This window comes from Trichinella spiralis (genome assembly GCF_000181795.1).
Source record: "Trichinella spiralis strain ISS 195 chromosome Unknown Scfld4, whole genome shotgun sequence".
Classification (NCBI taxonomy): domain Eukaryota; kingdom Metazoa; phylum Nematoda; class Enoplea; order Trichinellida; family Trichinellidae; genus Trichinella; species Trichinella spiralis.
The window spans coordinates 2,094,542-2,119,491 of record NW_003526943.1 but is presented as its reverse complement, the minus strand read 5'-3'; the positions used below and the strand labels follow the sequence as shown (position 1 = coordinate 2,119,491).

At 33.7% G+C, this 24,950-nt stretch overlaps 11 protein-coding genes across 11 annotated transcripts; 6 read left to right on the top strand and 5 right to left on the bottom strand.

Moving 5' to 3' along the window:
• Positions 1-137: 137 nt before the first annotated feature.
• Tsp_00505 (conserved hypothetical protein) lies at positions 138-835 on the bottom strand. Its single transcript, XM_003376287.1, has 3 exons — positions 700-835; positions 393-624; positions 138-162 (listed from the first exon to the last, which is right to left on the bottom strand). The coding sequence occupies exons 1-3, from the start codon at positions 833-835 to the stop codon at positions 138-140; spliced, it is 393 nt and encodes a 130-aa protein (XP_003376335.1).
• A 1,077-nt stretch (positions 836-1,912) lies between these two features.
• Positions 1,913-3,896, top strand: Tsp_00506 (polypeptide N-acetylgalactosaminyltransferase 35A). The gene is made up of 9 exons (XM_003376286.1): positions 1,913-2,031; positions 2,407-2,508; positions 2,625-2,789; positions 2,894-3,064; positions 3,169-3,262; positions 3,327-3,412; positions 3,480-3,638; positions 3,693-3,743; positions 3,809-3,896. Exons 1-9 carry the CDS (start codon positions 1,913-1,915, stop codon positions 3,894-3,896), a joined length of 1,035 nt encoding a protein of 344 aa, XP_003376334.1.
• A 52-nt stretch (positions 3,897-3,948) lies between these two features.
• On the top strand, positions 3,949-5,508 carry Tsp_00507 (polypeptide N-acetylgalactosaminyltransferase 11). Its single transcript, XM_003376285.1, has 5 exons — positions 3,949-4,047; positions 4,237-4,446; positions 4,683-4,910; positions 4,965-5,076; positions 5,438-5,508. The coding sequence occupies exons 1-5, from the start codon at positions 3,949-3,951 to the stop codon at positions 5,506-5,508; spliced, it is 720 nt and encodes a 239-aa protein (XP_003376333.1).
• A 1,185-nt stretch (positions 5,509-6,693) lies between these two features.
• On the top strand, positions 6,694-8,519 carry Tsp_00508 (Pre-B-cell leukemia transcription factor 1). Its single transcript, XM_003376284.1, has 8 exons — positions 6,694-6,901; positions 6,980-7,053; positions 7,114-7,319; positions 7,388-7,578; positions 7,631-7,875; positions 7,968-8,077; positions 8,146-8,220; positions 8,277-8,519. Exons 1-8 carry the CDS (start codon positions 6,756-6,758, stop codon positions 8,337-8,339), a joined length of 1,110 nt encoding a protein of 369 aa, XP_003376332.1. The 5' UTR covers positions 6,694-6,755; the 3' UTR covers positions 8,340-8,519.
• Positions 8,520-10,131: 1,612 nt separating this feature from the next.
• On the bottom strand, positions 10,132-10,900 carry Tsp_00509 (conserved hypothetical protein). The gene is made up of 3 exons (XM_003376283.1): positions 10,836-10,900; positions 10,269-10,773; positions 10,132-10,200 (listed from the first exon to the last, which is right to left on the bottom strand). The coding sequence occupies exons 1-3, from the start codon at positions 10,898-10,900 to the stop codon at positions 10,132-10,134; spliced, it is 639 nt and encodes a 212-aa protein (XP_003376331.1).
• A 55-nt stretch (positions 10,901-10,955) lies between these two features.
• On the bottom strand, positions 10,956-11,606 carry Tsp_00510 (hypothetical protein). Its single transcript, XM_003376282.1, has one exon. The coding sequence runs from the start codon at positions 11,604-11,606 to the stop codon at positions 10,956-10,958; it is 651 nt and encodes a 216-aa protein (XP_003376330.1).
• Positions 11,607-11,841: 235 nt separating this feature from the next.
• On the bottom strand, positions 11,842-12,177 carry Tsp_00511 (conserved hypothetical protein). Its single transcript, XM_003376281.1, has one exon. The coding sequence runs from the start codon at positions 12,175-12,177 to the stop codon at positions 11,842-11,844; it is 336 nt and encodes a 111-aa protein (XP_003376329.1).
• Positions 12,178-12,239: 62 nt separating this feature from the next.
• Tsp_00512 (conserved hypothetical protein) lies at positions 12,240-12,719 on the top strand. Its single transcript, XM_003376280.1, is given in 3 exon segments — positions 12,240-12,290; positions 12,338-12,485; positions 12,505-12,719. 3 exon segments carry the CDS (start codon positions 12,240-12,242, stop codon positions 12,717-12,719), a joined length of 414 nt encoding a protein of 137 aa, XP_003376328.1.
• A 1,376-nt stretch (positions 12,720-14,095) lies between these two features.
• On the top strand, positions 14,096-15,816 carry Tsp_00513 (WD repeat-containing protein 19). Its single transcript, XM_003376279.1, has 6 exons — positions 14,096-14,241; positions 14,696-14,777; positions 14,901-14,992; positions 15,042-15,285; positions 15,518-15,632; positions 15,689-15,816. The coding sequence occupies exons 1-6, from the start codon at positions 14,096-14,098 to the stop codon at positions 15,814-15,816; spliced, it is 807 nt and encodes a 268-aa protein (XP_003376327.1).
• A 924-nt stretch (positions 15,817-16,740) lies between these two features.
• Positions 16,741-20,463, top strand: Tsp_00514 (conserved hypothetical protein). The gene is made up of 13 exons (XM_003376278.1): positions 16,741-16,771; positions 17,039-17,211; positions 17,720-17,806; positions 18,018-18,100; positions 18,172-18,312; positions 18,392-18,481; positions 18,534-18,658; positions 18,742-18,851; positions 18,927-19,067; positions 19,129-19,225; positions 19,414-19,584; positions 19,784-20,072; positions 20,325-20,463. Exons 1-13 carry the CDS (start codon positions 16,741-16,743, stop codon positions 20,461-20,463), a joined length of 1,677 nt encoding a protein of 558 aa, XP_003376326.1.
• Positions 20,464-20,803: 340 nt separating this feature from the next.
• Positions 20,804-24,514, bottom strand: Tsp_00515 (2-oxoisovalerate dehydrogenase complex, E1 component, alpha subunit). Its single transcript, XM_003376277.1, has 10 exons — positions 24,322-24,514; positions 24,109-24,269; positions 23,761-23,905; positions 23,573-23,711; positions 22,747-22,863; positions 22,676-22,701; positions 22,354-22,634; positions 21,590-21,913; positions 21,136-21,521; positions 20,804-21,083 (listed from the first exon to the last, which is right to left on the bottom strand). The coding sequence occupies exons 1-10, from the start codon at positions 24,512-24,514 to the stop codon at positions 20,804-20,806; spliced, it is 2,052 nt and encodes a 683-aa protein (XP_003376325.1).
• Between the last annotated feature and the right edge of the window lie 436 nt (positions 24,515-24,950).

Sequence of the window (24,950 nt, the reverse complement as noted above, 5' to 3'; positions counted from 1 at the left end):
ACATTTCATTCGTTAAATAACAAAATTTAACAACAAACAATTTTTACAGTATTGTAGAAAATTTTCACATTTGAACATTTAAAATATCAATTTGTATTTATAATTAAAAAATAGATATCGAGTATAAAATTTTCGTTTCATTTAGGGCCACTTTCATCAGTTCTAAAATTAAAAAAAGAAAACAGTATAATTACATTATACATGGTAATATCTAGAAAATACATTTAAATAGAAAGAACAAGACAAAATTATAAGACAATCCTTAAATGATACAGAAATAAAAAATTATTACAGTGCACACAGGAATAAATTGGAAAAAAATGCTTATTTATCGTGTTACTTGCAAAAAAATTAATTAATATATTACAAATTTTTAATAAATCAAGCCTTACATTTTCTGATCTTGCTTTTTATCTTCTTTTTCATCTTCACTCTTTTTCTCGTCTTTTATTTCAATCTGTTGCTTGTCTTTTGCTTTTTTCTTATTCATTTTCTCAAGTCTTTCTTCAAATTTATTCTCCTCATAATCGAAAATCTCAGAAGGTACTTTGAAAGTTACATAATCTGGATTTTTTGGATCAATCAAAATGCCGTGCTTAATGTCTCCTGCCATTTTCTTCATTTCTGAAACAATGCAATTATTAATTTCTCTCAGCAATTAATAAATCAAATTATAATAACAATGAACAACTTGCATACCTTCTTTCAATTCATCAGGGGGTTCAACAGGTGGCGAAAGTTGTGGCGTCCCAGAATCTGCTTCTTTTCCACTCTTGCAACAAGATGTAATCAGTTTAACAAACAAATTAGATACTGATTTAAAGCTCTTGCCCATTTGCTTTGAAAAACTGAAAGAAAGAAAGTATATATATAATTAATTTTAATAAGAATTATTTGATAATTTTTTAATCATACTTTTATGGGGAGTGTATATTTCACCAAGCACAGCCAGTAACTGTTTCTTGTTCTGTGTGTAAATTTGCAGTATTTCAAACTGAGAAAAGTTTAAAGTACTTTAAAGCCACTTTAAATTTGTGAAAAAATTTTAATTCACATATTCAACAGCTAAATATTTTAAAAAAAGCAATTGTTTCTATTGAAACCGGTTTTTTCAAACTTATTTGTTATTTATACAATTTATTCTTCTTTTAAATTTTATTCAATTTTGTTCATGATCAACGTTATTTTAAATTTAATATATACAAATATATATATATATGTGTGTGTGTGTGTATGTATGTACACAATCAATACATTTTATAAAACTAATTTACATAATTTACATTTTTCCGAAATAATTTCCATAAGTTCTTTATTAAATTTAACATCGAAAATGCATACATTTATCAAATCAATTATTTACAAACTGATTTGTTAAATATAAAATGCACGTTGCATATTTTATTCATTTGCATTCTTTAAAATAATTCTCAACAGATGATTTCATCAGTTAACGGCGTTTCTGTACGGAAATTATAAAATTCTTTCAATAACGAAATGTCTGCAAACAATTCTGCTTGTTGTCTAAAATTTGTCGCTCTTCAAACTTGACCTAATTTTGTGTATATATTTGTTGCTTTTGCATGGGCATTTGTTAATAAATTGATAAACTTTTTTCAAAAATATGATGTATAATTTTATCATTTTTCTACAGTATAATTAAACATGCTGAATTCGCATTTACTTTGTTGAAGTAAACAGTGAAAGCTTGAATGAAAATTGGTGAAACTGGTTATCATATTTCTGCTTTTTCTTACGCAAGGTGACAATAACTAAAAGAAGAAGAAGAATAGTTCTTCACGTTGATTTGAATTTTTCTTTTAATATAAAAATGAATTTTCCACTTGATATTTTTTATTTATAAATAATTTGGTTAAAATTGACAGGTTTCTGTTTTTGAATATTTGAAAATATGAAAATCTCGGCCTGCAGACAGTTCATCACCAAGCTGTTTCATTTAACAGCAAGAAGACGACGTTCACTTTTGCTCATCATTTTTTGTTTGCTACTCCTTTGGCTATTTATTATAAGGTATTTGTATTTTTTCTGTTTAACGGTTACTTTAAGCATATCAAAATAGAAGAAATAAATGTTAAACAAAATTTTTGAAAGAATCATTTTTCACGTTGAAATGTCTTTAGTGGAAATATGCAAATTCTGTACTTGAATTTCAAAATTTCTACTCCACCACACAGAAAGTACGATATTTATAAGAGAAGCAGTTCTTTGCTTCATTTTCATTCGACAACTTTCAATTGTAGACGTTTGGTGCATGTTCACAACATAATCAACTGGCGGATAATTGAAATTTGTTACTGTAAAAAAGTGACATTAAAGTTATTAGTTACAAATATCACACAACAATTGCAATTATTATCGTTCAATTTTGAAATCAGTATTTTTTAGGCACCATAAATTTTTAACTTGGATGGATACTTTATCAAAAAGTGAAAAAATGGATGAAAATGAAAAATTGAAATTCGTTTCATCGCCACAAGTGGGTGAAACGTATTTTCAATTGCGTGATTCTTTTCGGTTCGTTTGTTCACTTCATTTGCTTTCATTTTTTGTTGTTGTGCATTGAAAAAAATTTTTTTATTTTTAATTTGTTTCTCACTTTTTAGAAACAGTGATGAAAGCAGAGAAATCGATTATTCATTAATTGGAAAAATTGATTCACTCGATGATAAGAATCTGCGTGATTTTGGCTATAGCCGGTATAGCTTTAATGTTCTGGTGAGCGATCGTTTAGGATATCACAGAACTCTTCCAGATACACGCCATCAGCTGTATGTTGTTTAATCATATTTGTTTGAATACTTTGCCATAAAAAAATCTGTTCTTGTTACTTTATTTTTGTAAAGATTTTTTTGAATATTAATTTCGATTTCAGTTGTCATTCTCAAACATTTCCGTCTGATCTTCCAAAAGCATCAATTATTATTTGCTTTTACAATGAAGCAAATTCTGTTCTAATTCGATTAGTGAACAGTATTTTGTCCCGAACGCCGCTCAATTTGTTGCATGAAATTTTACTTGTTGACGATTTCAGCGATTTGGGCAAGTTATGAAAATTAATTTTTCAAAATAATTGTTTTTTATATTTGAAATAATATTTCCTTTTTGTTCAGGAGATGGAATGGTGAAATTAGAAGAATACAAGTTCAGACATTGGCCCCAGATGGTCAAAGTGCTTCGCACCTCCAAGCGTGAAGGTTTGATTCGTGCTCGGATTTTTGCTTCTTTGCGTTCGTCAGGAAAAGTATGAGCTGATTCTTATGATCTTTTGTTTTTTTCGTGTTTTTTTATTCATGCAGGTGAAATAGGCGTTGGTGTTTTTGGACAGTCATTGTGAAGTGAATGAACAATGGCTTGAGCCGCTTTTAACTCGGCTACATCATAATTCTACCATGTGAACGTTTTATCTTCTTCTACTAAGGAAAAAAAAGTACAGGATGTAGTTGTGTTTTTTATTTTAGAGTCGCCTGCCCAGTGATTGATATTATTGATGCAGATACGTTCAAATATGTTGAATCTCCTTTGTGTACGGGTGGACTTGATTGGCGTCTTTTATTCAAATGGGATTATCCGAAATGGTCTTACTTTAAATTTCCAGAAAACTACATCAAGCCCTTAAAGTAAGCATTATTTATATATTTTTTTCTATTTTAACAAAAAAACATTTTTTTCAGATCTCCTACGATGGCCGGTGGTTTGTTTGCAATCATGAAAGACTATTTTCAGTAAATTAAAAAAATATAATTGCTACTGTATTAATATTTATCAAATTGTGAAATGCAAATTTTAGTCATTTAGGCGATTATGACGCTGGCATGGAAATTTGGGGAGGAGAAAATATTGAAATTTCATTTCGTGTACTTTTTATTTATTTTTAATCTTCCAAAGCTGTTGCATGATTGTGCAAGTTGTCTTTGCTGTTAGATTTGGATGTGCGGCGGAAGCCTTGAAATTGTACCATGCAGTAGGGTTGGACATGTATTTAGAAAGCGACGTCCTTATGGTTCACCTTATCATTATGACACGTCAGTAAAAAACCTAGTGCGAACGGCTGTAGTCTGGTTAGATGAATATTTTGTGAGTATTTTGACTGTTATTACTTTTATTTGAAGTATATCTAATTTTTTTCAAACCCTACAGTAATGGGCATTATAAAAATTAAATTGTAATTTTCATAATTTTGATATTCATAAGTTTTGCACTTTATTTAAATTTCAGGATAAATTTATGGAAAATTCAGAATATCAAGAGTTCAGAAATTCATATGGAAATGTAAGTGAACGTATTGAGTTGCGTAAACGTTTGGGCTGCAAGCCGTTTCGTTGGTATATGGAAAATATTTATCCGCAGTTGATTGACAAAACACACCCAATTGAAGAATCACCATTTTTTTCAACAGTTTCCCATTATAAAGTTAAATATCTAAAGGTAATTTTTGTATGCAGTTTTTTTGTTTGCTTCTACCAAAGAAAAGAAATATGACGATTAATGTAATTAGATGTTTCAATTGCAAATTGATATTAAATATAATTACAAACTGCAGCGCTTAATTAAATTCATTTTTTCATTTAAAAGAAAACTTCATATTCTAAACAGATGCTATTTGGGATTCGCTTTTGGTGGTTTTTTTGTTTAGCAACTATTTGGAGAAATGCAATTTTTAGATTAAGCATGTAGAAAGTGCGTTGTGTTTGGGTTTTGAAAAACTGATGAAAAGCATTCAGCCATCTTTACGGCTTCTCCCTTGCTCGAACAACAATGACGAAACTCTGTGGCAATACACTTCCTATGGGCAACTAAAACTGGGGAAATTGCTTTGTCTTGACGCGTATAAAACACTGCGGTTAAAAAAGTGTGATGATGAATCTGCTGCGCAACAATGGCAGTTGAAAGTAAATAAATTATGCAGCTTCAAATATGCGTAATTTTTAATCAAACATTTTTAGGATAACAAGCTGTACAACGTTGCAAAAGGAATGTGCCTGTCAACTTTGGATATGTCATCACAGGTCCTGTTTTTAAACATATGCACTGATGAAAGCGTCCTTAAATTTTCGGGTATATTTAGAGATAAGCATGAAATGTAACATTTTTTAAATATGTGTTTTTATATTGAACATTTAAAATGTTGGGATTACTATTTTTCATATGGTGGTAAAAATAAAAAATGACCATGCAAACTTTGTTAAAAATAAATGCATTATTTGTTCTTAAAATAAACGTATTTTCTCAAAGTTTATTTTTGATTCTTCACGAATGTTTTAAATGAAATTATTATTTCGAGTAAGTTGTTCAACATTCTCGTTTCTACGTTCGTTCTCGACATTTTAGAATATTGAAATAATACGTCTATTAATGAAGGGTGATTAATTTTAGCCACATTTCAAACTTATTTTAATTAATTATATTATATTTTAAGCAATAACACGGAGCCTACGTTCATCTTGCAATTTATCAAATCTGACCAATAAATGCAGGGAAGAACAATAATGTAAAACTAAGTGATTTTTTAAATTAATGGTATATTCTGCACTTAAATAATATAAAATTACTAAAAAGTATTAATTTTAAAAATAAACAATTAAAAAGGCGTAAAACAATTTACGTATAAATAATTATAAAAGCGTTTTGAAACAGTTTATTCAACCAACAAAACAGAATAATAATTTAAATTACAATGAATTTGATTAAATAAAATTTAAACTAAATTATATGAGAAAAAAAATTAATATTTGATATTTGTTATTAATGTTATACTATATTCATTTTACAAAAGAGTTACAGTAATCATATCTAAAAATTATACGTGCTTTTTTTTAATAAAAATTACAGTCTAATGATCATTAGTTGGTTGATCGTTTTCATTCGTTCGTAGTTTGTTGTTCGTGCAATTGCACACTTGTTGTATTAATACTTGTTCATATTTTAAATTTTGATATGAAATTATCATTTTCAGTTTGCTTTGATGTTTCTGTTTGATGTATAGGTGGCAGTAGGCTGCCGTCACGTGCTTTGCACTGTCATTTTATTGTCGCTGATGGAAAAAATTCGATTTTTTGCTCACTTTGACTGACGAGATGTAATTATTCTTTTGAAACTGCATACAATGTCAATAAGATAATTGATGTCTTAGTGCTTTGCGTGGCCAACTGAGCCGTAGTAGCGGTTTTTTCTTTCATAACTTCTCAGTTGCGCATGTTGGAAAACAGCATGCTTGGCATTGTTCAAAAGCATTTTGTTTTTTATTAACCTTTTTGTAAATCATTGTTTGTTTGTTTGCTTGCTTTCTGTGTTCTTCTGTTAAAAATCGACCATTTATTGCAGTTATTTCAATTCGACGATAGGTGTTAAATTGCGCGTGTAATCTTCGATGTCATTGTTTGTTTGTTTTCCATTTTATTGATGATTCTTTTTGCTCGAATGACATTGGTGATAAAAGCGTGCAATTTGAAACTCGGCAACGTCACATTGAGTATGTGTGTGTGTGTGTGAGAGAGAGAGAAATAAGCACTGTCGGTGATGATTATGCAGTATAGGGGAGCGGAAAATTTCTTTGCTCGCTTTTCATTCCGGTTTTGACTTCCACCCCATTACTGATGTGCATCATTTGCATAGAATTTATTTGTTGTTGTTCTGTTTGTTTCCATTTTTGAAGTATTGTTCGTTTGCACATTTAGGACCGGTTCGTTGTTGTTTATTTGTTGTTTTCATCGGACGGACATCGTGTACTTATATTGATGGATCATTTGGTGCTTAACAACGCGATGCTTTGCCAGGGTAGCATGGCCGATCAACCGCAGCAAATCGCCGCGGCCGACATCAACGATTTGCTGCAGCAAATTATGAACATAACCGACCAAAGTTTGGACGAAGCGCAGTCAAGGTGGATATTGTTTTTTGTTGTTGCAATTTTTTATACAACGGCATCATATTCAATTTTATTTATAAAAATGAAATTCAGGAAGCATCAGTTGAACTGCCATCGCATGAAAGCAGCATTATTTTCGGTTCTTTGTGATATAAAAGAAAAAACAGGTGAGAAGTTGTACAATTTTGAAATTAATTTAATTTAATTTAATTTACGCCTGTTGCTAGTGCTTTCCATTCGAAATTCTTCCGAAGAAGAGCCAACTGACCCCCAGTTGATGCGCTTGGACAACATGTTGATTGCCGAAGGCGTTGCTGGTCCAGACAAAGGAACGCCAGTGGCATCGGACGGTGGCAGTGACCAGTCCGACTACAGGGCCAAGTTGGCCCAAATTCGTAGTGTTTATCATGCTGAACTGGAAAAATACGAACAAGTAAGTGTGCAGTGAATGAACTTGTAGTTTTTGTTTATTTGTTTGTTGTTTTTTTTCTTTTTTTACAGGCTTGCAATGAATTTACTACGCACGTGATGAATTTGCTGCGTGAGCAGAGTCGGACGCGGCCGATCACGCCCAAAGAAATTGAACGCATGGTGCAAATTATTCACAAGAAATTTTCCGCCATCCAGATGCAATTGAAACAAAGTACCTGTGAAGCGGTTATGATTTTGAGATCGCGATTTTTGGACGCAAGGTGAATATGCTTGATTTGTTTGTTTGTTTGAATTTCAATTACTCATTTACAGGAGGAAAAGACGTAACTTTAGCAAACAGGCGACAGAAGTGTTGAATGAATATTTCTACTCTCACTTGAGCAATCCGTATCCAAGCGAAGAAGCGAAAGAAGAGCTGGCCCGCAAATGCGGCATTACCGTATCTCAAGTATCGAATTGGTTTGGCAACAAACGAATTCGATACAAGAAAAACATTGCCAAAGCTCAGGAAGAGGCGAACATGTACGCGGCCAAGAAAGCTGCTCAGGGCATGAATGGTAGATTTTTTTGTTTTCAAATTTGAAATTATTAAAACGAAAAATTATTACGCTAATTCTTGTCTTCTAATTTGTTTTGTATACTTCTTCAGCAGCTGCTCAGTATGGGATGATTGCTTCGCCGGGTGTGGCGGGATCAATGGTCAGTCCGTCTGCTGATATTTATTCCATGTCAGCATCTCTGACTTCAGCTCAGTCACAGGTACTTGCTTTTTAGCGTTATTTTTTGTTCTTTTTTCTTTACCCAACACTGGCTTCCTTTTTTTCCAGGGTTTGCATCATTTGGGTGCGTCGGCTCAGGCTAACGCGTTTAGTGATTTGGCGGCTGCTTACAATCCAAACATTGTAAACATTATTCGAGCAGTTGACTATTCTTCCATTTCACCATCATGATTTTCTAGATGGTCTCTGCCTCTGGTGGTGCCGTATTTGGCGGCGGCACGGAATGCGCCTCTCCAGAATAATGTTGTGGTTGGGTTTGGTCGTAATTTTCTATTGTTTGTTCTTGTTGTCTTCCTCGTGCTTTGTAATAATAAGAGCGGTTTAAAAAAATACACAACAAAACAAATAATAAATACCATGCATGGCTTGTTTCACATAACGAAGCTCTCTCTTTCTCTCTCTCTCTTTTTCTACATCTTTCTACTTTTATCCTTTTCCAAGTGCAAATCTTTTATCAAAAATTCGCAATTTGTTTTTTTTGAACTTTTGTTACATCTACTGTAATTGTTATACAATTTATTTATTTTATATTTTTTTAAATATTGTTTTATTTCTCATTGTGTGCAGAATACATTCATCGTGATTAATTTTTGTATTTGCTCCTTTTTGTCCGTTGTGTTGGGATGGATCGTCGGCCGTTATTTTACTTAGTGCCGTCCGTTGGTTGTTTCCTTGAAACTTTTCAAACTTAAGCTGTCGTCGTCGTTGCTGACAACCGAATTGCGTCATTGATAAAATTTATTTGCGTAGTTTTTCATTAAAGCACTCGTGTTGTTGTTGCTGTTGCTGTTACGCTTCATTTATTGAACAGTCGACGGCCGCTTGAGGCTTTCTCTCGCGTTGCTTTGGGGTTTTCTTTTTAATTTTTTTCACACATGCTCATCAATAAAAATTGAAACCAATACGGCATTGGATTTGGTTTGTCATTTCGACAGACACAATGAAAATCTGTTGATCAATCTGTTTTTGCTATAAGCGAAGTTATTCTCAACATGTTATATAACTTATAACAGTCTTCTTCTTCTTCTTCTTCTTCAGCTAATCTCCAACATCCCGCTTCTGATTCACACACAGTTGAACTTCTTATTATTCAAATGTTGTATTCGTGTTGCTTCATTTTGATAGAAATATGCTTGGAAAGTCGATGCAGAATGTTTTCTTAAACACATCCGCAGAAGTGTTCCTCTTTTCTTTTTTATTTTCGTCAAATTTTATTCAAAAAAAAGAAAATGATAAAAGAATTGATATTAAAAATACTGATTGCTGAAATAACGTGTAAAATGTAAAACAAATATTTTGAAAGAAAACAGTTATCAATGATAAAACTTTGTAAATATTTATTAAAAGTATATTTAGTGAAACTTGGAAATGATAAAGCTACGTCACTTTACTAAAATTGCGTAATCGTAAATAAAAATTTTGGACCAATGAAATGAAAAATATTCCAGCTAATCAAAACAGGAATGTTCGAATCAATGAACAATTAGCAAAAATCAATCTGACTTTGCCACAGACAACCAATGAAAAACCGTTTTGAATAACCAGTAAGAAAACGCATTAAAAAATTTGTGGGAAGTTGAAACATTCAATTAAACATATATGCAGTTTACTTTTTTAAAAATTGTGTTTTTGTTTTAAATATTCTTTTTTATCTATTTGTGTGAAAATGCCAATTTGAAAATAAAAAATTTTTATTGAATCTTGATTTTCACAAAATAACTACCAATTGCCTGCTGTCGGTTTGACTGCTAGTTGGTGGTTTTCTTTTTGATTGGAAAAGGTTGAGCAGATTTTGTTTTTTTCACAACTGTTTTCTATTAAAAAGCAACAAGTTGAAGCTTTTTTAGATATTTTTTTCTCTTTGGGTTTCAACTGCTTTTCTATTTTCGCTTCACTGCGTGTGAATTTGGAAAATGAATTCCAATTCGCCAATTGTTCGATTTGGTTGTGCAATAATTCGCAAGTCGGAAAGTTTGTCATTTTTGTCGTCAGTTATCGGCTTAATTTATTGTCTGCTAATTCCGAATCCGTTGTTCAATGAAGAAACGTACACTTCGGAAAGCGCTCTGCTTCCTGGTCTGGTCGACGAACAGTTGGACGATTCTGGAGAAATTTATCAAATGATTCACGAAGCGCAGAAAGCATCAAAAACCGCTGCTGGTACTTTAAACTGGGCAGTGGAGCGGTTCCGGAGTTTCGGTTTGGACGTCTATTTGCACCATTTTGCAGTCAAAGAGGAATATGCTGGGGGTGGCAATCGTACGGGCGTGACCGTGTGCGCGACGTTGCGCACCAGGCGTGGCGCCAGTACGGAAAGTATACTGTTGGGCGCGTCGCCTGAATCGCCGACCGCTGTTGGTCTGCTGGTCGCCTTTGCCGAGTCGTTTTCCAAGCGCAACTACTGGGCAAAGGATGTTGTGTTCTTGTTGCCGCAGCTGTCTCACGTCGGCATGCTCGCCTGGTTGGATGCTTATCACTTGGGCAAGGTGGAGCAGTTCTCGTACGACGAGATTGCGGTTCGTTCTGGTCGCATCGAGGCAGCTCTGATGGTCAATGTCGACAAAGTCGAACCTTACAGTCACGTAGACATCGTCTACCACATGCTCAACGGTCAGCTGCCCAACTTGGACTTGATCAACATGCTGGTGAAGCTGATCCGCAAGCACAATTTGCGTCCTACAATTTTCAACCAAGAACAACGTACCGACTATTACAGTTCACTGAGGACCGCCTATTACGGTATTCTGGAACAGGCTGCCGGTGAGCCGAACGGTTTGCACAGCGTCTGCGGCAGGTTCGGCATCCAAGCAGTCACGCTGCGACCCTACTACAGCAGGACGGCGCGGGATTTTCGAGATTCATCCGAAGCGCTGCTTTCGCTCGGCCGTGTTATTGAAGGCTCTCTGCGCAGCTTGAACAATCTGCAAGAAATCCTGCACCAGTCGTTCTTCTTCTACGTCTTGCCCAGCCCGGATCGCTACATCTCGATCGGCATGTACATGCCAGCGGTGTTGTGCTTCGCGTTCACTTTGCTTTTCAAAGTGACCGCCATTTGGGCAAGGTTCACCGGTGCGGATTCTGAACAGAATCTTGATCCGATTCCGGAAGTCGAACAGCCCGCATGGCTGTCCAGTTTGAAATCCGGCGCCCATTTGCTTTTCGTCCCCCCAGCAGTTGGCTGTCTGCTGCTCTCGTTGCCCAAGTTGCTGGTCGGCCGCGTGAATGATATACCGAACTTTGTGTTCGTCTGCTTTCTGGCCTCGCACTTGCTGCTGCATTTTCTCGGTTCCACAATACCCGATCAGTGGCGTGTGGACGACTTTTTCAAAATCTACCACATGATCGTGCTGATCGAGTACGCTTTGCTCATCTGTGCTTGCAGCTTGTTGAATTTCGGTCTCGGCTTGATTTATTGTCTGCTCGTGGTGCCGGTTGTCACCAGGCTGAACCCGAGCAACGGACAGCCGATACATTTGACCAGTCGAGTTTTGTGCTTGATGTTGATTCATCCGATCTATTTGTACATTCTGATGCAGATCGGACGCTGGCAAGCTGAACCGACGGACATGAAGGAAATTATACTGCGCGCCATTTCGTCCTACATGCTTTTGGACAATTGGTCTTTCGCAATTCTGATGATCATGCTTTCGTTGTGGATTAACGCCGCATTACTTATTCGAATGTAAAATATTAGACAAAAAATAAAAAAGTTGCACACATTTTATGGATATTTATTGAAACAAATCAAAACCGTGTGTAGCGGCGTTGCTGGCATGCGTTGTTACGTTGACGTCGTTCCCATTCTTCTGCTTTGCAAATTGCTTTTATGGGCGCATCACTTTTTGGGCAAACAATAATTTGAAAACTCCATGTGGTGTGGATTATTCTCAAACGTTGATCGTTGAAGTCAAACTCGACGATGACATTCGAAAAATACCAATTCAGAATGATGACATCACCTATGATGAGCTTGTTTTCCTGATGCAGCGCATCTTCAAAGATAATCTGAGCGCCATTGACGATGTAACAGGGATGAAGATGTAGATTTGGTGACAGTACCGGACAGTTCTGACTTGGCATTTTCTGTTCAATGTCATCATGGTCTCCGTCTTATTTTGCTGGTGAGAGAATCACATACTGAAATGAAAAGCGACATTGCTTGGCAAATTGTTCGCAGCTTGGATATTATTCGAGTTTCAGCTATTGATGTCCCAGATAAGCTAGAACGTAGCATTTGCAGCTAAGTGGTCTGCAGCCAACTACCTTCACAGGCAGTGTCTGGACAGATGGTAGCGCGTCCATCAAATGCAAACACCGACAAACAAATTCAACAATCCCATCTTCATTCAATGAAGCTGGCTATGCGGCAAAGTATCTGCAGAAAGGTGGTATTCGTCATAATTGCAGCCCAACTATTCAGTCACAGTAGCAGCAGCACCACAATCACCAACCCAACAACACCAGCAACAGATGGCAGGAGTTGCCAAGTCACAACCGCAGCCGATCAACATCCTCTTGGAATGCCTCCGATCCCACCGCTGTCACCATTTGTAGCTGCGTTCCCTGCGGATTTATCAGCTAAAACGACTTGTGATATTCGGCATAGTTTATTGATGGCATAACACGTACGACAAACAACGCAAGCTAGACGAAACTCAACTCGAAACCAGGCTACTACCTCGAGGCGGCTGTAACTGCACTTTTCATCTCCTTTTCCCACAGTACGGTTTCTCACTTGATTTTCCATTCGATGTTACCGTCAAGGAAAAATGCATTTGTTTTAAAAATTTTATTTACAGTTTGATTTTTCATTTCGTCTAGCATGTATTGATTGCATCATTTATGCAGAGAGGAATCGATTAATAATCTCAGTCTATTTTCAACTTGCAATGGCAAAATTATGTTTGAAATTAAAAGTGTTTTTTTGCCATTTTTAACTTTAAACTGCCAATTTTTATTTTTTGCTAAACTGACTGAAATTGAGTATGAATGTATTAGTGAACAGTGAATTATCGTTATTTGAAAAACATTATTTGTTGCTCAAAACATTCAATAAATCGATAGCAGATGTTGTCATGACAACAAAGTTTCCAATCAACAGTTGTAGAAAGCATGAAGGTATAAGTTTTGCCAAATAAAATTTTCAAATGAAACTTTTTCATTCTGTTTAGCTTCTATTCAACGTCGAGTGCCAATTAAATGCCCAAAAGAACATACTATTTGCTATACAACCGAAACTTGCCCAACTTGTGGCTGTCATTAGGTATAAAATTTCACGACGTATTGTCATTTTGAAAACACTACTGCAAACTGTTCTCTTCATTAGACTGCTCGACACTTTGACTGTCTATGACCGTCATGGGAATGTATACGATGAAATACAGACAGCTGGGTTTGTAAACTTTATTTTCATTATTCATGAATTACAGTAAATTTGTCGAAAAAAAACTTCCAGTAAACCATATGCAGTCGAGTGGCACCCGAGCGGAGACAGTTTGGTACTTTTGGATGAAGAGTCAGACTCGATTGTTATTTGGAGCGTTGAAAAAAAATCTGCAAAAGTCATCAAAGCCAATTTCACTGTCAAGTAGGCAACAACAATTCATTTCGACTACTCCGCTTTGCAACTCTTCTTTTTTACTTACCGTATCGTAAATTTGAAATCAAGTATTATTTTTGTGGTATTTTAAATTATTTGAATTTATAAGATTTTTACATGAGTTGAAAATGCAATTGAATATTTTTTAAATAAATGACTCATAATTTGTCTTACTGATTAACATGAAATACGAACGATGATACTTGATAATTTTTTTCACTACTACTCAGTCTTTAACCTTCAGAAATTTATGAAAATTATCATTGATTATTAATGATGATTAATTTCACAATTTCTGTATATTTGTTTATTCAATATTATTAGCATTTTGTGGTCAAAATTTTACCTTTCTGAATGACAGTTTATTTTTCATTCTACATTGGTTGTCATTTTTCAGGGATGTCTTCACTGCAGTTGCTTGGTCAACCAGAAGTCGTATACTTGCACTGGGAACTCAAAAAGGGAACGTTCTTTTCTACTATCAGCAATTTTCAAAGTGACGTTATTTCTGTTTTACCAAGAGAGCCGATGTTAATTAATTGTCGGTAATCTTTAGACTTGTGCCAGTTATTGGAGTTCATTCGAAAAAAATTACAGAAGCATTATTCACCGACGACGATCAACTGATTCTTTGCAGTGATGATTGTAGTATAACGGTTCTAAATTCTGAAGGCGATCTTCTGTATTCATATGTATGCTCTGGTGTACCATCACTTTTGAATTTTACAGAAAGAAGAGTTTTGGAAAGTAAAGAAATTGGAAATGGGACGGTATAAAATTTGTAATTATTTTTTTGTTGTTCTTAAAAATACTTTTTTTAAAAAAATGCAGGTTAGTGTGGTTATTTCAAAAAGCATACTTCTCCTGCTCGACTTTCCAAGTTTCAAAACAACGCACAAAATCACTTTCAATGAAGCATACGGTGAAATTTTACATTGTACATGGTAAAAGTAATTATTCAATCAAAGTGAGTTAGTTCAAAATTTTTAATGATTTCAGGTTTGATGATAAATCGATCATTTTCGGTTTTCAAAAAGGGCAAACTGTTTTAATGTCTGTCCGGCAGAGTACCATGGGACAAGTATGATTTTATTATTGCTTTTTTTTGAAGTTCACTCTAAAATCACTTTAAAACAGTCATTATTTTTCATCTTTTTATTTCAATTAAAAATGATTCTGAAAATTTTATTTGTTGGTTTTTTAGGAACTTTTTTCCATACAAGATTTTCAAAATTATTTTTGTGGTTTGTTTGTTAATTCAATTTCGAATAAAGTGATTGTGGCAGGAGATTTCAGGTAGTCAATTGATTTTCAGCATAAATCTCATCATAAAAGTTCAATTTAGCATAAAGCTTAGAGAAATGAGTCGTCTAGCAGATATTAAAGCGGTTCTGAATCTTGAATCGAATGAAAAACGTTTGCAAAAACTTTCCTGTTCCGATGACGGTCAAATTCTTGTATTCAGTACAGATGCGGCTTGCGTTCATGTATATTTGATTCATCTGGTTTCACTTTGGGCGAGCAGTGGCAATACACTGGCTTATTTGTCCTCTCTATCTGAAATTACAGTCAGAACACAATTTCCCAAAGTGGGTTTGATTTTTATTTCAAAATGTTAAAAATTATTTCAATAATCAAATTTCATCAATGCATGCTAAGCAGCAAAAGAATCTTGTCAAGGAGAATTTAAATGCAATTTCTGTTTGTTGAGAATCTGTATCTTTTTTTTAAGTAATATAATTTTAAGATGGATATGAGATAAGAAAATTTTTATTAGCTTTGCTTATTTGTTGTTTCAATGAAAGAAATGAATGATTCTAGGAAAACATTATGACGTATGAGGTAAAAATTGAACCCAGTATTATTGCCGTCGGCTTTGAATATTTTGCTGTTGGAATAAACAACAAAGTGCTTTATTACAAAATGTGTCAGAAAGGTTTAGTTGGATATTTTTATGTAAATGTATTTTATTATAATAATGTGAATTTTTAGCTTGCGAACTACTTGCTGAAACTGATTATCTTGGAACGGTGAAGATGATTTTGCTTAATAATGAAAAGGCGTTTGTTCTTTGCGATGGAAAATTGGTCATTCATCCAGTAGAAAAGCGGCAAATGTAAATTTTTTATAAATTAAAGTTTGCATATTGAGGTTGGCCACAGCATGGTGACAGAGCAGAATTGTCTGATTTTTCCAAAGTTTGCAAACAAGGAACGGATCAACTGTATTTCTTTGAGTGCAGATTACGTAGCATACGTTACAGATGTGATTATATTTAAAAAAATGTTTTCCATGTGTCTTATTTAGAAAATTTAATGATATCTTTTACAGACAGGCTTGATAGTTTTCCTTTTTTTCGATTCATTCGAGCCACTGACCGTTTTGAAGCATTCCATCGGCATAGAGTCGATTGCCACGCAACCAAAAGGAGTTAAAGCATTATTTGTCACAGAGAAGATAAATATATTTGCATTTGATCCTGTATGTTGTTTGTTTTACAGAATTTTGAATGAGACATAATTTTACAAAATGAATTTTTGTTTAGATTACTTGTGAAATTTTAGAAGTGAATGCAAAATTAGAAGAATGTAAATCACTTTGCTGGGAACAGTGTTCAATGGAAAAAGTAAAGACGGGGAATTAATTCTATTTTTTTAAAAATATACTTATTTTAACAGGATGTTTTTATTGTGGCTGATCATTTACAAATGAAAATTTTCAAATACATGAAAAGTGCTATAAATGGTGAGCTTTATTTTGTGATTTTCTTGCTCGTTTTCAAATATATGTTTGTTTGTATTTTTCAGAAACAAGGGTAGAATTACTGCATTGCATTGCATTGGATGCGCAAGAATCAGTTCCAGTTTTGTGCAGCCAAGGTTCAGTGGTGATTTTATCAGGAAGTGATCTTCAGGATAGGGTGATCACCGCAAACTACAAATTCGAAAGGCAATTAGAAAATTTGCCCATCGAAGTAAATTAAAAATGAAGCTTAATTTGTTTGATTTTTTAAAATGTTATGCTGTTGTTCATTTAGTTGAAAAATGCTTGCCAAATATTGCATGCGAACAAAAAGTAAGTTTCATTAAAATGCAGAATTTTACAATAATCGAATAATTGGCAGTCAAGTTAAGCGATATTTTTTGTGAAGTTTTGCAAATATGATAATTTCAGTGTTCGGTCTGTTTTGAAAAATGGCGAAAAGAAAACAGAAGCTGAACTATGGGAAATTGTTGCCAAGGCTGCATTGGAAGAGCTTCACATTGAATTAGGCAATATATTAAATTATTATTCGATCAAATTCCATCTGGTTTTAAATATGAAAGATAATTTTCAATTTAGCCATCAGATGCTACCAACACATTGGAGATATCAGTATGGTGTGGTGTTTGAAAGATATTAGTTGTTGTGAAAACAGGGACCAACTTCGTGCACACGTAGCGATGATAATGCAAAATTATGCATTAGCTGAAAAGTTGTACATAGATTCGTTTAATTCTAAAGATGCTCTTCAGGTAAAAATTTTTCTCTCTTTTTATCTCAGTTTTTGTAATTATTTTATAGCTATGCATTTAACGTACGATAGTATGTTTGAAATTCTAATAACAGAAGAAATAGATTTGTTATATTTTGCATAAAATAGTTTGTAAATTATTGAAAAACAAATCATACACTGAAGAACTATTTTAAAGATGTACTGTGACATAATGGATTGGGAAAATGCGCTCAGGTTGGCAAATCAGTTTTTTCCTGAACAAATTGCGAATATTTCCAAAGAGTTTGCCCAAGAATTGGAACAAATGTATGAAGAAAATATAGCTTGAAATTAATAATAATTAAATTTCCTAAAAAACTTACAGTGGCCAGTATGAAAAAGCGTTGCAGTATTATCAGAGCGGTTTAGCTGAAGCGCAGGTAAAGTGTGATATTTTACTTATAGTAATAAAAATGCTAAAATATACGCAAGGAATTTTTGACAGAAGATGAAATACTTGTCGTTAATAGTACAACTGATTTTTGCAGAAAAATAATGATTCACTGTTAGAGAAGGAACAAATTATAATATCATGTAAAAATGGCATTGCGAGAACTTCACTGTGGTGCGGTGAGGTGAAAGAGTACGGACGATGATGCATGCACATTTTCAAATTGTACAAATTGAAAAGTTAACAATGCATATTTAATTTAGAGGAATAAAATTAGCTTTACAATCATCGGACGATTCGTTGTTGAAAGAATGTGCAAGCATTTTAGAACAAAAAATGGTGATGTTGTTTATGTAGAAAATTTATCATAATTATTTTATTACGTATTTGTTTAGTTATTCAACGAAGCAGCTGATATGTATGCAAGATGTGAAGAATACAACAAATCGGCTTATTTATGGCTAAAATCGAAAAATTGGTATTTAATTTAACTCAGTTGGGGTTCAAATTGTGCAGCAATGTGCGAATGTTTTTCGTTGTAATTTCTAGGTCAAAATTGAAGAATATTTTACATCAAGTGACGGCAAAGCAATTTTACGTCCAATATGCAAAAGCAATGGAAACGATGAAAGATTATTCAACAGCTGCTGAATCATATAAAAAAGGAGATGATTATTTTAATTTTGTGAGGTTATTGAAGAAATTCAAGATATTTTTTAATATAGATGTTATAGTTATAGTAGATCATTTTTAAATTGCCCAGTTTCAGAATTTCAATGGAACATTTGAATGGTCTTGAAGAGGCTGTTCGTGTTGTTCAAGAAAGTAAATGCATAGAGGCGGCAAAGTTTTTGTCCAAGTCTGTTGTTTATTTGCTAATTTTTACGTAATTTAAAAAGTAATAAATTCAGCTGTTTTATTGGTCGAAACGATTATTCATCCGCCGTGCGTCTTCTAGTGTTGGCAAATTGCTTTTCAGAAGCTTTACAGTTAGCCAAGAAGAAAGATAAGATGGAAGTTTTTGCAGATACAATTGGTAAAAAATAATTGGTTATTGGCAATAATTTTCACTTTGAAACATACATATTAAAGAAACTTTTCAAATTTCCAAAAAATTAGGTGACGACGGTGATGAAGAAATTTATAATACAATAGCAAGTTATTTTGATCATCAAGGCAAGAAATTATTAGCCGGAAAATTTTACATGAAAGCAGAAAAATATCACAAAGTACTACTACTACTACTTGTCAATTAAAAAAGAAGAATAGAATAAAATAAAATGAAAATAATTTTTCAATTCTAGGCATTTGATATATTTATTAATAATCAATGTGACAAAGCATCCATCAAATTGGCTGTTGAATGTGCTGCTTTAACGCGAGATAGAACAATAATTGACGAATTGTTACAATTTTTGACGGGTGAAAAAGATGGAATACCAAAAGTTAGTTTTTAATGAATATTTTTTTTTACAAATTCATTTTAAGTCCATGTTGAATTTTTAGGATCCGACATATCTTTTCCAACTGTATACAATTTTGGAAAGGCATCAGGAAGCTGCAAAAATTGCTATAATTATTGTCAAAGATAAACAATCCAGAGGTAAGCAGATGGTATTGTTGAAATTTGTATTATCGTTTTTTGTTATATAATTTTAAACACATAAATATAACATGACGTATTTAACATGTTTTGATACAGTGAAGGCGAATACGATCTCTGTTTTGTTTGTGTGAAATGATATAATAAAATCTAGTAAATAAATCTATTTGAATTATGTAAATTGATAGATTATTATCGGTATCTCTTTGAATACTTTACATGTTGGAAGTTTAGGACAATATCGACTTGCTCGAGACGTTTTGTTCAAACTGCATCAAAGTTTGATTCAAAAGCATCTTCCAATTTCATTGGAAATGAAAACTACGCTCATGCTTTTGCACAGCTATTTGTTAGTGAAAGTAATAGATTATTGATTGTATTTATGTAATGATTAATTAATGTTTGACGATTTTAAATTTGTTTAGAGTGCTGTGAGAAGAAAACTTCACCCTTTAGCGGCTAGACTGCTGATCCGAATTGCGGAAAATATAAACGACTTTGCTATGCGTATGCTCTGAACAATAATTTTGTTCAAATTTTGAAAATTTAATTTTCAAGATGCCGTGCAAATTTATACACTGACCGCTATTGAATGTTGGTACAGTGGTATGAAAAGCACAGCTTATAAATGGGCGGCCGTGCTGATGCGACCGAACTACAAAGAATCAATTGACAGTCGATACAAGAAAACAATAGAAACAATAATAAGGCAAGTGAAGGATTTCATTTTTGTTGTTCTTATGAAAATATTAAATTTAATTATCAGGAAAAAAGAAGATACGGACGATTCAGAAATGAAAACTCCCTGTCCATATTGCAAAGCCCAGTTGGCTGAATCGGAATTGAAGTGTACTTGTTGCAAAAACACTATTCCATTTTGTATTGCTTCTGTAAATGAGAAAAAGAAATAATATATTTTCTTATTTATTTATTTATTTATTTGTTTGTTTAGGGTAAGCACATTTCAGATTCTGAGATAACTGTCTGTATACACTGTGGCTTTCCGGCAATCAGTGTAGAGTACAAAAAGTAGGATTAGTTGAAGTTTCAAAATATGATCAATTAAAATATCAGCTGATCAATATGATTCACATTTCAGATGGATTGCAGCGGAAAAGTGTTGCCCAATGTGCGGAACGACGGCCAGCGTTGATTCTATACAGATTCTACCAAATGGAAGTGCTTTTATTGATTCATCCTATACAAACGACACTGATCAGAGAAGCAATGCAGCTTGATTTGATTAGGAAGAAAAAATTTACGTTAAAAATTATAAAATTTACAAATATTTCTTTTTTTTATTCAATAAAAGTTTTTATTACAAAAATGTATTTTTTTCATCATTCATAAAATAGAGCATCCAATTGTATTTGCGTTAATTAAATATTAACAGATAATGAAGAATAACGTGCTTTACATTATTATATTATTTATGATATATATATATGTAATGTAAGCAAATAAAAGAAAAAAACTTTATTAATATTATGAATATCAATTCTTCGTGACTAATTTTCTACAAACTGCAAGCAGACAAAAAATTAAATAAGATATAAGCACAAAAAATGTACATAATCATTATTCAAGATTTTCACGTGCAGCAAGTGCAGTTTTCAATTCGTTGTACTGCTTTTGAATTCTAGGAGTCATCTGATCATATACATCAGTGAAAAGGGTCTCGATTTCTGGTTTTGGCTTTTTCTCGGATAAAATTAATGAATTCAAAACCTCTTGCCGATAAGTTTTTTGCAAGCTCTGCTCTTGTTTTTCATCAAGCAGGCCACTGTTGAACAGATATGCACGCAGACGAGCCAACGGTGAATTTGATTTTTGCCAAAGTTGAATTTCAGCAGCAGATCTATAAGGAAAAACAATAAAATAAACATATACATGAGTAATATAAAATCTACCTGTAAGCGGTGCTGTCGTCAGAGGTCGAGTGATGCCCAAGTCGGTATGTGATTGCCTCGATCAAGCAAGGTTCGCAATGGAGTGCCATTTGCCTAGCGTGCAACGTGGCCATGTGAACAGCAAATACATCGTTACCGTCCACGCGCACCGTATTCAAACCATAGGCAGGGCCTCTGGAGCCGATACCATCGCCGGCATATTGTTCACTTGAACAGGTTGATATAGCGTAGCCGTTGTTGCGGCAGAAAAATACAACTGGACATCGCAAAGTACCGGCAAAATTGAAAGCCGCATGACAGTCTCCTTCACTTGCGGCACCATCGCCAAAATAGCAAATCACCAGGTTCTGCTTTTTACGCAACTTCATCGCATAAGCGGAACCAACCTGAAAATGGAACCATCACAAAAATAAGATCAAGCACACACATACACACAGAAACTCAATTATCTTACCGCTTGGGGCATTTGTGTAGCGAGTGTTGACGAAATGGTGACAACGTTCAACTCCTTGGAACCATAATGCACCGGCATTTGCCGTCCTTTGTTCAGATCATCAGCGTTGCCTACGCATTGATCCATCAACGATTGTAGAGGAAAGTCACGCCACAACAATGTGCCCAATTCTCTGTATTGGGCATAAATGAGATCATCCGCTTGTAAAGCTGAAGCAGAACCAATTTGCGTTGCTTCTTCACCATCATTTGTCAAATAGAAACTTATACGACCTTGTCGCTGCGCATTGTACAAAATTTCATCCACTACATGGACAAGTAACATCTGAAACCAAATTTATTATTAACAATATTCTCATTATATACTGAAAAAATGTTCAATCTCTTCCCTCCTAACTAGTGTTTGATTGCCACTCATTAAAATCAGTAAAGAATGCCATCGAGACTTCATTAACTTCTGATTGATTAAAACATATCCAATTACTTGCTAGTCTTTCCGTCTAATTTAATTCAGTTTCTCCAAACCAAATTATCCTAATCATTACCGAACACATATCAGTTCAGTTTATCATTATTAAACAAAGAAAAGCAAAAAAGAAACCTCTTATTCAGAAGTCACAGTCTAACCTCAGTAAATAAATCTGCGTATAAAAGTCAGAATTTTTCATTACTGCTTAGCAACAACAACAGCAAATAAATTTGCAATTTGTATACTCAAATTGAAACAAACATATCCTTATTGTATAAGCTGCACAAATAGCATACCTTTTTGTACATGCGCATGCAAAGATCAGCACTGAACGCTTTGATCATTTCAGCATTGACTACATTGCCAAGATTGTCAATGATACGAAAAACTGGCAACGCGTTTTCACCCTTATCATTCACGAAATGCAACTGATCGGTAAATTTAATCATACGATTGGAAAAAAACTTTTCCTTAAACTGATTAATCAATATTTCATCTGTTTTTCTTGAAACGTCACAAAACTGCTTTCTGGTAAACAAACAACCACCAAAAATCAGCTGACGCTGCAATTTGACTTCTGTAAAAGCAGTACGTAGTATAGAAATGACCATGTTCAACCGTAACCAATGAAACCGCTTCTACAGCTGACAGAAAATTTGAATAAATTGAAATTTTTTCAAATCAACAACATGAAGCAAAGCTGATGAGCACCGAAGTGTCCAAAATAAGCTGAAGCATTATATAAATATGTTGCGTTTTTCTGTTCATCAACAAACAGCCAATCAAACATAGAACACCATTTAAACCTACAGTAAAAATCCAATAACAAAGATAATTAAGGAAAAGAAAAAGTGATTGCATTCTGTACAAAAGCGGCATCTCAAATAATAACGGATCATTTGCATGAAGGTGAAACATGCTTGAAATATAATTTCTTGTTAAAATGAATAAAGGAAGTATGGGAAATTCTAAACGATGAAAAATAAATACAAACTGGTCGAAATGAACAATACGCATAAATTTCAACAAGTAAAAATTCTCTTTTACTTTTCTTGTAAATATTAATAACTGTGCTTTTTCTTATACTGCAGCAAAATAAGAATGAAAGTTTAAAATAAACTTCGTACACATTTGAAGTGCACAAACATTTTTATTTTCCTGAGAGCACTGCAATTCACTGGTAAAAAATTGGTCATGAAAACCACATTTTATGAAAATTTAACTTCACATCTGTTGTCTGTCATATTAAAATTTCTTCATACCCCAAACCATGTTTTTCGAGAAATAAACCGACAAAAAACCAAAAACGACAAGAAGGCTTTTTGCACTTTTTCATGTCACCTAAATGTACAAACAAAACTGACTATATTCACTTTCAGCGATTCATTCTGGTTATACAAATTACTAATTCAAACGTAACATAAATAAACGTAAACAAGTTCGAAAAAAGCAACCAATACATTCATCACAAATGTTTATGCTGCATTTTCAAAAAGCTGAAGCATCAAATCAGACGTTCTTCTCGCAATATCCATAGCAGTTTCGCCAGTTTTAGATCTAATAGAAGGATCAATTTCTGGCTGACTGAGGAGATATTCTGCGGTGAATAAAGATGGCTGTTCTGATGCTGCAATGTGAAGTGGTGTCAATCCACCTGAAAATTTTCACCTGATGCTATAAGCTATACATTTTTTAAATTTTACTGTTGCTCCTGGCATTAATGTCAGCTTTGCCCATGTGTAACAAAATTTTTACAGATTCCAAATTTCCCCAACGAGCTGCACAGTGCAACGGTTGCCAACCGTCTTCTGTTTGAGCACTAATATCTGCTCCATTCGCTAACAAAACCTACAATTATAATTTACAATTAGTTATCTGAAAATAAACCATTAAATTTACAAACGAGTCTCAAGTGAATTATTATAAATAAACCATGTACATTTTGCCGTACTAATAGCTGCTTTGTCAACAACAGAGTACTTCCAAAACATAATGCATAACACTGATTCAAAAATTAACAAATATGGAATTATGGAAAAATAAAATTTCACCTTAATGACCGAAACGTGATTATTGTAAGCTGCTCGATGCAATGGCGTATAAAAATCACGATCGCGAACATGAACCAAAGATCGATCGCACTTCAATAAATTTACTACTTCATCTGCATCACCCTTTTCAGCAGCTGCAAGCAATTTCTTACCCGGATCATCTAAAATCACATTTCAACAAAAAACAAATAAAAAGAATCTTTTTGTAACTACTTTCGACATTTTCATCCGGAATAATTCCAGTATTATCCATCTCTTCCCAACCAGATACAAAAGCACTTGGTTCTTTCTGCTTTGCGTCCAAAATATCCAACATTAGCTGCGGATCAGATACCCCACTGTATTCGCCATCGTTTAACTCCAGTTTACCAAGCTGAGCTTCATCTACAACAACATCGTCGTCCATTGTTTTCTAAAACGGAAACATCTTCAATTGCTGATATCCTATACAATGCAATGGTAAATATCACAATTATTTAACTGTTTTCACCTTCCCTTAGATGAAGAAATATTATGACGAAGTATTACACAAATGGATTTAGCTTTCTCTACTAAAAAATTTTAATCCTAAAAAATGATAAATACTTGTACATGACGCTAATGCTATTAACATGATATGAAACAACAGTAGCAAATGCAACAAAATCTATGCTAAAAATAGTAATCTTAAAGTCAAAGCATCAAAAATGCCCTTAACATTTTAAACTGTACATCTCTGACACAACATGCATTTCTGAAAATTTGATTAAGCAGCGTTTCAATTAAAAATAACTAAAACTCATGAAGAAATTAATTTATTAATAAAGTAATGAGGACGCCTTACTGAAACATTGATTATCAAG